The sequence below is a fragment of the Ranitomeya imitator genome, chromosome 3, assembly GCF_032444005.1.
Source record: "Ranitomeya imitator isolate aRanImi1 chromosome 3, aRanImi1.pri, whole genome shotgun sequence".
Taxonomy (NCBI): domain Eukaryota; kingdom Metazoa; phylum Chordata; class Amphibia; order Anura; family Dendrobatidae; genus Ranitomeya; species Ranitomeya imitator.
The window spans coordinates 774,981,295-774,993,120 of record NC_091284.1 but is presented as its reverse complement, the minus strand read 5'-3'; the positions used below and the strand labels follow the sequence as shown (position 1 = coordinate 774,993,120).

The following is an 11,826-nucleotide window of genomic DNA, read 5'->3' as shown; positions in this document are numbered from 1 at the left end:
ACTGCGTCGTTCTTCCGGTCACCTGACATATACAATGTGTTTCTTCCACTGTGAAAGAATAGTGAAAGCTGCAGCCAATCAGTGCCAGCTCACTAGCTGCAGCGGTCACTGGAACTTGTTTATGTTCAGGTGACCCGTGGGAGACACAGTGCTGAGACTGGAGCAGAAGGACCGGTCTGGGAGGTAAGCGTAGAGGTTTTTATGTTATGGCACACCCTGGGGCTATTAATATAGGGTTGTGCAGTAATGGACAACCCCTTTAATTCTACGGCAATGAAGGGGATTTTGACTTTTGTATCAGAGAAGCAGAGTGCTGATTGATAAAGATCCATTAATTATATATTAATCATAGAATGTTGGTAAAGGGAGTGCATTCTGTTTCACGGTCCTTCAATAACTTCTCCATTTCCTCTGCCACTGACATGAAAATTGTTTTGTAAAAGCATCTGAAGTCTTAAAAGGAATCTGTCAGCAGGATTTTACCGTCAAACTATTTATATGCCCATGTAGCTCTTTAGAGACAAGTTCAGCAATGACATTACATGGCCAGTCCGTTCCTCCGTCACTGAGAAATCAGCATTTGAATATACGTGCAAATGAGGCTGAATAATTATTTGTAGATCTGAAGCCTCCGTCACTCCAGCTCCTTTCCCCGCCCAGCACTGCCTCCTCCTGCTTGACTGACAGCCTCTATGCTTTGTGACTTAAAGCAAAGGAGCCGTCAGTCAGAAAGGAGATGGGGAATAGAGCTGGAGTGACAGAGGCTTCAGATCTACCATAATGCTTCAGTCTTTGCATATCAATTAAAACACTGATTTCTCAGTGATGGAGGAATGGACTGGCCATGTATAGGCATTGCTGGACTTGTCTTTGAAAGAGCTTCATGAATATAGAGTTTTGGGGGGATGAAATCCTGCTGACAGGTTCCCTTTAAGTCAATCTTGTCACTTGCTTTCCTGCACTTCCATTCTACAACAATCAAGCAAATTACTGTCAAAATGTCTAAAGTTCCATATCTCAAAACCTGCTTTACGTCAGCTCCATAGTCACAGAGAGGAAAACTTAGTTATTAAAGGGACTTTCCTGCTGTATTTTTTAATTTACAGAGTGACCATGCAGTTAAAAGAAGAAAACAAGTCATACTCACCCCAGGGATCGGATCCAGTGCTGCCACTCCTACAAATCTCTGCCTGATCGGAAGCAATGATGTTATGGCCACCAGTCTCCTAACCCTGCAGCCAATCATTGTCTGCAGTGGTCAGGTGACTGAGGGTCCTGACATCATCACTTGCACTCTGAACAAAGACCGGTGGAGCAGATTCCCAGGGTGAGTCTAGCTTCCTTTCTTCTTTTATCAGCATAGTTCACCACTGTACATTTTTTCAAAAAGAATGGAAACCCCCTTTACTTTTCTTTGGACTACTTCTTGTATAAAACCATAATGAATTTCAGTTTAATTCTGCACAACATATAAAAAATGAAATTTCTTGTAGCAGTCATAAATATGTATACGATTGCATGGTTTCCAGCTGATATTGTTTTATGCAGTGTTAATCCAGTGTAAGCCGGTGCCGCCATCACGATGCTGAGCAGTAGCCCTTTCCATGATCACCACCTCAGCGGTGGGTTCCCTTTAGGATATCATTAAGCAGAGTTTCCACCGAAAATGCATGTTTGGTATTGATGTCATGTTTTCTTTAGAGATCTTGGGATTTTTCTGTACAGCCGTGTCACCATTTTGTTGGAAGTGCAGACGTACTGGTGGTACAGTTGGTTTGAGGACCACGGCGGTTCATCGGACACATTAGTTATGGTCGCTATTACCTGACAGGATCCGCTGCTCTTCATTCGATCAGCCAGCCTAGTGTGACATCACGCCAGGCCAACTAATCGAAAGAAGAGCCAAAGAAAAGGTTCTCCTGGTTCCCGTCCGGCGGCTACAGATTACTGACATGGCCGATGGACGCCGGTCCTGCCAATCGATTTGCACCAACTCAAAGGAAAATTAAATCAAAATTATTTTTTGAAAAGCCAAAGATACATGAAAAAATAGCGTAAAATAACACATGTATCACCACTAATTTCCACAATACGAGGACTTTATAGTCCTCGATGCAACAATGTAAGACCATTTAATGGGAACCTGTCAGGCTGCTTTACCACCCTAAACAAACAGCATGACTTATTAAATTACTTAATAGGCTCATTCAATTTTTTTAAGCTAAATTCTAAACATGAATAATATTGCCATGGCAGAATATATGTTAAAAGTCAAGTGGGAGTTGACGCTGTGCTGAAGAGTCAGGAAGTTTGATGTCCAACCCTCCAGCCACTCCCTTTCCACCCACTTCTTGTATTCGGGTTCCTCCATATGTCACCAATTTGCATTGTATTAGTCAGCATATGCAGTGAAGTTTGGTGTACTCTTTTTTGCTTCAACACCTTGCGGCACTGCATATGCTCAGGTAACCCACTAATGTCATGTAATATGTTATGCGATAAAATGTGAATTGTGACACGTGTTCGTAATACTGATATTGTGTGTAGTTTGACAATAGCGACAGTTAAGAGTTATTGTTTGGGACCGGCCAAAAGTGGGATGGGATGAGTTGCAGGGAAAGTGGCAATTCTCTGGAGTCAGATAGGGCCTGGAATGCATAGTAAGTGGACCTAAAGGTACAAGGTGAGCAGTGCCGCATTCTGGGGTGACCCTAAGTGAGAGGAGACAGAGGAAAAGGGATAGCGAGATCCGGAGCAGATGTGACTAAGAGACAGTGACCTTTCAGAAACAGATCGTAGGAGAAGACGCCTAGCCACAAGGTCCCGAGCCTATAACACTTGAAGGTAACGGGCCTGAGTACGTGGGACGAGTAAAGTGTCCCCGGCGGGAGTTCCAGTGTGGCAGCATTACTGGCACTCTAAAAGGAAAGGAGGACATGGAACCGCAGGACGAGTAAATGACCCCTGATGAGCAAAACTAGTATTAACGCTGGGTTGTGGTGAAGTACTGAGAAACAGTGGAAATAAAGCATTAGAGAAAATGAAGGAAGGAAACTGTGGAAAATTCTGTGAGTTGTAAAGGAAACGTTCATAAGACTTTATGCCCGCTATACCTTGTATATATACCCTACCAAAGTTCCCATTCAGTAAAAAGTTTATTTTTGACTGGTGGTCTCCCTCATTACACTGTGAAACATCTGGTCCTGCCAAACCAGCAACATCGGTTACATGTGGCCTGCACGGGCATAGCGCCCTCAGAACACAAGTCCACAGACCCAGCCAGGACACCCATTTTCATGTGGCGTGTGGGGTCGTAAGGCTTGGTTCATATTGCGTTAATGTGACTGCGCTAACGGACAGCGTTGCACGCCGAATTTAACGCTGTGCAACGCGTCCGTTAGCACGCCCATTAACAGCAATGGGGTCGCGCATCACTAGCGAAGTGCCGGTGTTTTGTGGCGCGCCGCGGACGCTGCTTGCAGCGTCCGCGGTGCGCCCGAGGTCCGTTCCCCGCTCTCGCAGATCAGAGATCTGCGAGAGCGGGGACGTTTAACGCGACCCCATAAAACAACATTGCGTTAGCGCAATCTGCTAGCGCTAGGCGCTAAACGGATTGCACTAACGCAATATGAACCTAGCCTAAGAGACGAGTCTCCTGCCCAGCGCCACGTTACACAACAATGATTACAATCAAACAGGAGAAAGTTTGGAAAGATTGCCGGTTCTTGTAATAAGCGAGCTGGCGGTGTAAGGTGGTAAAACAACTTGACAGGTTCTCTCAAACTAATGAAAATTTACTCGGAATATTGTATGAGATTTCTATCCATGAACAGAATCAAAAAGGTTTATTCGTGCACAGAGGCCTCCAGGAAAAATTAGTGCCGATCTTAGGTGACGAACCTTACCAATGTGACTTTCTCATAAGTATCTATGACATGTCAGACGATCATTTTCACTACATTCTTCCTTTTAAGAATTTGTTTTTCAGAAATCGATAATGAACAGTGAACATATAATATTTCTATCAGTAAGTTCCTGAGAAGACAGTTCAGAAGTGACAACCAGTATGGCTACATTTTCCGTCGGTTTTACAAAAATGGGTAATGCAGCAAAACAGAAAAAGAAAACATTGTAAATACAGTTGCGATCAAAATTATTCACTCCCCCATTGAAAATTAGGTTTTTTGTTATTGCAAAATGTACAAAATTTCTGCCATCTGCAATAAAACAATATAAATAGCTCAACACAGCTAATGTAAGAAGTGGTTTCTCCAAATTCAGCACAGAATGACACTTTTATTGACTACTGCAGTCTCAGGATTATTCAACCAATTCATGACAATTGTCATTTGTACTTAGAAGGGCACCTTTGGCTGTAACGACCTGCTGGAAATGTGATCCATAGCTAGACATCAGCTTCTGGTGGCGTTCCTCAGGAATATTAGGGCAATGACCTCCAGGTCACTAATTCTTGGGTTTTCATGCTGCAAACACCTTCAAATCCCATCATCAAAGATTTTCTGCAGCATTCAAGTCAGACGACTGTGTCTGCTACTCTAGAATCTTTGAGATATCCTTGGGAACATTGTCCTGTTGGGTTAGTAGAAGTGACCGTCTAGGAATTCTGGCATGGAGAACGTTAACACTTACTGTGCAAACTGAAACCTCAGAGCCAAATGTTGCCGCTGGTCACTAAAGGATTTTTGACCAGTTACCACCTCAGGAATCTGGTGGCAACTTCCACGTTCTGCCATATCTAGGTAGTGTAGCCAGTAGACTTTAACCTTGAACTCTGCTTCCACCTGTACCTCCAGGAACATAGGAACATTCAATGCCTTTTATCCTTCTCATTGTTTCATGCAAGCTATTGATCTCTTAACAATTTAGACCACTCTCCTAACTCTCAAGAACATTAGTGTCTTGGAGGTCATTGTCCATGAGGAATGAGCTCAGATTCCTAAGGATCACTACCAAAACCTGGGGGTTTAGTCATGTTTGCATCAGGTTACAACAGCCAAAGGGGTTCTACTAAATACTAAAGATGTTTGTCATGAAGACTAGTCATTAAAAATGCGATTTTGTGTTAAATTTACAAAAAAAACCCTACCTGTTAAATTAGTTGTGTTGAGCTATTTAAATATTTTATCTGTAGAAAATTTGGCAATGTTGCTAATATAACCTAATTTGCAATTTTCAATTGAAAAATTATGATTGCATTATATCATAAACAAAACAGGTAATTGAATAGTAACACATTTGGACCTTACTACATGGGCAGTTTCAACTATAAAGTCTATACACACTATTCATTAGAAGGCAACCATATCATTTTCAAGACAAATTCCATTATTTCCAAATCTTCTGAATGTTTTCTGCAATAATTATATGTGTATCTCCTATTAAGCATCCATAGTCAGAGGAGAGGCCCTGTCTGCACCCCTGACCGGTGTGTGTTAGTAAATACTTGTATTTCACCCTAAGTAATTCTGAGATATCTTTTCTTAAACCTCTACATTGTGTTATTTCTCAGATTCCTCCTGGTATTGATGGAATTTAGTGTTACCATTCAACTTGCCACTGAAGTCTGATACTGTCCAACCAGTGCTGGCAGTGTCAGCCTTTATAAAGACACACTTTATTGATAGGGTAATGATAGCACCCAGTTTCCGATTTCCAGGATAAACAGAACGACAAAATGCAGAGTTCTAAGTAAAAATGCACCAGAATGGTTATATCATGGGGAATACAAGTACCTACTGAAACAGACATTTCAGAAAGCTGATGGAATGCTCGTTAGTATTTTGCATTGATATATAATTTAGCATATTCCAGCTCTTGTAGGTGGGGTTTATATTGCACTTAAATTACCAAATTAGACAGACAATCAGTATCTCGTCAATAAAGCTATCAATACTGCGTTGGTTACCATTTCAGGACACCTCATAGTTCTGACTCCTTGTCATTTTCATCTAAGTAATATTCATCGTCCGTGGTTGTGCCACTATCTGAATCTGATGAAACAGGCTCATCAGCATAAATATTTAGATGGTCTTTCAAAATAGGTCCTTGAGATGGGATATCTTCAGGAGACCGACCTACTGGATTTGCTTCCTGAGAAGAACAATATTCCTCAGTTCTCAAGAAGCTTGGATTTTTCAAAAAACTTGGTCTCCATAGCCTGCCTTCATTAAGTGACCGCTTTACATTGTTTAAAATAGCCTCTTGCTGCTCCTTACCAAAAATTCCATAATCAAGAGACTTTGATGTACAAATAGGTTTGTGTTCTTCAGAAATTGGCCAATTTTCATTTTCATCTAAAATTTCATCTGAAAATCTCCTGTTCCATGTCTCACCAGAAGTAGGACTTTTTCTCCTCAAAGTTCCACCATAGCTTTTTGAAGAAAAACTGCTATCGCTCTTTCTTCTGTAGTCCATAGCATTTTCTTGGCCATCGGTGTTTAAGAGCCTCATGCTCTTTGATCTATACAAGTTAGAATATGTAGGGTTTTGACAATGTTTGGGACTTCTCTGGCCAAAATGTTTGGGTACATGAGATGGATAGATGTCATTTGTAGAGTAGAACACAGGTGATGAATTGACGTCAGATATCCGAAAATTATCACTATAAGAACCAGTTTGTCTAGGGCTCACACTTTCTTGACTTGAACGATCAAAAGAGAAGCTGAACTTCTTAGCATTAATAGGCTTCATTTTCTTTTGGACAAACTCGGAGCAATAAGAAGGTCGAGTCCGATTTACCACATCATTGCTTTTATTAAAGCTTGGATAATTATAATCATTCTGTGGACTGGTGTTATATTTGTGGTGTGGCGAGATGTCTTCTGTGTTGTAGGACTTGCTGTGACTTAAATCTTTGAAACTTTTTGATTTATAGATTGAAGGCAAGTCTTCTCTTAATAATAAGCTTTCATCCATGGATTTTCTCTCACAGACATCACCATATTTTGCAAAATTGTTATTAATGTTATACTCTTGCTTGTTGTTTTCCTGAAAATGCATAAAATCATAATCAGGGGAACAATTAAGGTTATCATACGAGAACATTGGTGCTGTGAAAACATCTTGAGATACTGGACTGCTGCTTGTATATGGGTTAATCCTGTGCCGTACCATGGCAATGTCTCTCTCTAGAACATTTTTCCCCAGATCCTGGACACCAGATTTCCTATTTGGTAATGTATAATAAGTATTTGGAGAATGTCTTGGGGAGGATCTTGAAGGGCTGTGTTCATTTTTATTCTTTTGTTCTTCCCTTGCTTTATAGTTGTCTTCATTTTTAGAAATGTGCAAAGAACTAAATTTGTTCACTAAATCATCCGTTTCTTCACCAGAATTTGTCCTGTTGTCATTTTTCACGAGATTCGTTTGTAAAGGAATGATGTGAAAATTTAAGAGATGCATTTTACATGTAACATCATCTGCTGAATGTCCCTTATCATTGTGTATTTTTTCCGTAACGGCAGTCGTATTTTTAGAGTTTTGGTTTTTGGAATAATCTTCTTTGTGGTAGCTATTTATTTTATCTAGAATTGCACTAGGTGTTCTATTTTGCTCTAAAGTTTTATCAATGTTTTTTAGGTTATTCTTGGACAGATCCGAGATCTTTCTTGTGAATTTTCGAGGAAGGCTATAATAGACTGAGACAACTTGACGATACTCAATTTTATCTTCTTCTGGATAAGAAGAATTTGTAATGCTCTCATACACTTCAGTATTTTCAACAACTTGTTGACAGCTGTATGTATTGTAAAGCTGTAAACCTTCTGGTGATGTTTCTTCTTCACGAGCAAAATCTTTAATAATTCCTCCTTCCAGGGAAGTTTTGGTCTGGCCATCTTCACAACTCGTAGATTGATTCCACTGTGACTTGGGGATGACACTTATATGGACATTGCGTTTGAACGGTTCTGGTGTCACAAGTAAGTGATGCCTTAATATGTTGGTTGCCTTATTCTCTGTGGGTGGCAGGCATGTACCTGTGCTCAAGATGTTCCCTTCTGAATGTTCCTTCACAATCTGACTAATAGGAAACCTTGAGGAGTCTATGACTTTGGCTGGTTCTATATATTCCACGGATTTGTTTTCTTTTTCATCCAACTGATAAATTAAATTTTGGTGTAGGTTTCTTTCGGACTTATAACCCTGTTCACCTTGGATTTGTTGGTCAGTACAAATTTGATGTGCTGACGAAACAACATCCTGTGGATAAAGTACTGACTGGTTAGATTTGGAAGATGTGTCGCATTTTAAGGCCTTTACTTGGTTTGGCTCTGGATCATTTTGTCTTTGGTAAATATACGCACTTTTCGTTTTTGATCCATCATCAAAACTATTATTATTAGAGTCATATATATTCTGTCCATTGTATCGACCTCTATTAAAGTTTACAGACTTAAATTTTGCATGTACATGAGAAAATGGAGTAGTCCTATATGCTAATTCTGAGTCAGTTGTCTTTTTTTCAGTTTTTATTGAAGCGTTGCCTAATTCCGAACCAGAGGATAATGTAAAAATCTTTCGTGAAGACTGACTAGTGTTTAAACTTGATGTTTTTGGTAATTGATTTGGATGTTGGACAGAAGATAGTCCATGCCTTGTACTACCATCCAAGTACATTTCTTTCTTTTCAACAGGGTTCATTAAAGACTTTGTTTCAGAAACATTTGAGGGATGGTAATTCCGAACAGGTTCACAAATGGTTTTATGTAATATAGTTTCAAGGTCATTACTTAAATGGTCACTCTCCTGGTCAAGTAAATCTGGCAGAGAGGACGCATTTGTTTTCTTATACTTCAGAGTATCTGACATGAAACCTCCCGACAGTTTATACTTTGCTCGCTTTTCCCTTAACCTGTCTGGCTGATATGGTGCTGGTGTGTAAGTTGTCGTTTTGTCTAGGTTTCTGAATGTAGCATTTATATCTGACATATAAGGCTTTTGTGGATACAGAAAACTTTTTGTACCTCGATTTTTGCCTTGATAAATGGCATTTTGAACACAAGGCTGCTCATATTTGGAATCATTTTCTGAGTAACTTTTATCTACGTCATCAGAAATTCTGAAAGATTTTGTTTCAGGAACCAGGGTGGTATCAAATTCTACCTCTAGATTTTCCCAACTCTTTTTGGGTCCTGTAGCGTAGATATTATTAGACAAAATATCACTGTCCTGGTCAAGTAAATCTGGGAGAGAAGACGCGTTTCTTTTCTGAAACTTAAGTGTATCAGACCGAAAACCTGCTGTTTGATTGTCTTTTGATCCTCTCCTCTTATTCATCCAAGCAAATCTTCCGCCAGTATTTGAGGTGTCCTTAAAAAAACTAGAACTATTATTATAAGCCGCTGTGTTTTTCCGATCACTGATTATTGAAGATTTGATATCCTTAAAAGAAGGAGGATCAATTTTAGAAGATGTTTTGTGTTCAAGTGAAGAAAATTTTTTAATGGCATTTAATATCGGATTATGAACAAGCCTTTCTGTTTTTGGTGGGAAACGATCTTCTTGAGCAATGGAACCAATGTCAGCAGAAGTTGACAAACTGGTATCTCTAGAACTAAGGAAGACTTTTGGAGCATCAATATCCAAGATCTTGGGTTCTAATGCTTGACTAGAAGATATTTCAATCGGTTCATGGAACGTATGATCTACTGGAACATCTTCATCATTGATCTCGGATTCGGAATGTCTGCATTGTTCATTATCTACTGCCATTTTTGACTCTATAATTATTACATCTGCTTTTGTAGAACAGCCCTCTGTTTGCACGTTACTAGAAGCCTCTGCTCTTCCCATTATATAATGCACATTGCTATCATTCAGTACGGATAATTCACTTTCTATTTCCATTGGTTCTGCTTCCTTGTCATTGCCACTCGAATTCTCATTAGGCGTTTTACTCATTTCATTATTAAAATAATTATTTTTAGATTCCTCCTCACAATACCTTTCAGATATTGTGGCATATTTGACTTCATGCCTGTGGCTAGGAGAGTCAGTTTTGTAATATCCAGTGGATCTATTATCTGCAGTATACATAAATGATGATGTGCTTGCTTCAGTGTTGATATTTCTGACTTCACTAAAGTCATTCGTAGAGGACACTTGTACTCTCGGTGTGTTGTACTTGAAAAGATCAGACACTCTGCTGTGTTGACTGTATTTATCAAGTATTGTAAGATCCAAAGCTGATTGTGTCTTGAACGGTCTACCGGTCTCCTTAGGCTGCTCAGAAGGAAATGCATTATCCCATTTGATGGAAGTGACAGGTGTCCTCTTTGACTTGTGTGGTCTTGTCCTCTCCAGGTCTATGCCTGGAGTTGATGGCTGCAAGCTACTTGATGAAAATGAGCCAGAATGAGAGGATGAAGTTGCTGTAGTGTTGCTTGCAGCTGAAAAAAGCAAAGAACTCTTTTTGTAAAAAGGTTTTTTGGAAGTCTCTAGTTTGGAAGCAGAGTGTTGTCTGTTTAAGTACATTTCAGAAAATTTTTTGGGTTGGTATGTGGCATAGGTTGTTTGAGTCTCCTGAAGTGACACAGTTCTTTTTCCATCATGAGAAGGTAAATTGCTGAAGACGTTTTTAGCTTCTGATGTATTATGGAGTGAATCTTCTTTGCCATTGTGCCTTCCTCGCTTATAGCTTTCAAGTCTACTAATCCTTGGTGTTTGGCTGAGACTCTGTTCTTGGGCAAGTTTTTGATCCAGATCTCCTAAAACTGAAACATGTAAACAATTTAACTTAGACCAAGTTTCATAATTTCTGAAATTCTTACTTAAACATTTAAGAAATAACATTTGAGAAATAACATTACCATGATGGCAAGTCCAAACATATTCCTTCTGCCATATGGAATACCTAGGTTTTAAGGATTGAACAAAGGCCTACACATTATTACTTTATGAACTCCCCTTTTGGCTAGTATTCTCTAGACATGGCAATCCTCACTGGAATTATCCACATATAAAGGAATGTATGAGTCACGGTCATATAATGGCGGCTGTCTTTGTATGCCAAGCCTAGTAGATAAGTGAAGGTGCACGGATACAATTCTAGCTGAGGAGGTAATGTACACAATGTTAGTGAAGCCTGACCGTAGTACCTGATGAGATATTCTGAATGAACAGCAATTGCCTAATATGTAGGGAGCCCATGATGAGGGGTAGAGGATGGCAGGAGCAGAACTGATGACTGTCAGGAGGACTGGACGAATTCGAATTGCTTGTGAATTAGTGGAGCTTAGCTGAGCTGTAAGGGATTTGCGAGTCCCAATAAAGTTGTTGATTATTTCCTGAGTGTGACAGCTGCATAGAAATATATCACACTGAGGTTATGAGAGGTGCTGTGCCAGTCCATGTACTGTAATGTGGCCCTCACATGGGAAATACATCCGTCTGTCTGCGCCCTTAGTGTGTATGTGTATTAGCGTGTACATGTCTGCATTAGGCCTGAAAACCCACCTCTTCAGGAAAGCCTACAGCCTGCACTGACCCCGCTGCCTCCTCACCACTACCGAAGCTACCGCCTCACCAACACCGGAGCTCCTACAACCCTCAACCTATCGTCTCCTTCCTCACCCTCCTGTAGAATGGAAGCCCCAAGGGCAGGGTCCTCGCCCCTCTGTATCAGTCTATAATTGTTAGTTTACCGTAAGTGATATCTGTAATTTGTATGTAACCACGTCTCGTGTACCATGGAATCAATGGTGCTATACAAATGAATAGTAATAATTAGGCCTCATTCACACTTCCTTGTTTAAACATGTAAATGGAAAAATGGTACCAATGTCATCAGTGTTTTGGATCAGTGTG

At 40.1% G+C, this 11,826-nt stretch overlaps 1 protein-coding gene across 2 annotated transcripts in view; it reads right to left on the bottom strand.

Annotated features, from left to right (window-relative positions):
- Positions 1–5,794: 5,794 nt before the first annotated feature.
- Positions 5,795–11,826, bottom strand: part of EXPH5 (exophilin 5) — a 41,079-nt gene continuing 35,047 nt past the window's right edge. For both annotated transcript variants that reach the window (XM_069759080.1, XM_069759079.1), the window contains one exon: positions 5,795–10,733. In XM_069759080.1, coding sequence (XP_069615181.1) covers positions 5,941–10,733 — 4,793 coding nt within the window. In that variant the 3' untranslated portion in view covers positions 5,795–5,940. The remainder of the gene's footprint in view (positions 10,734–11,826) is intronic.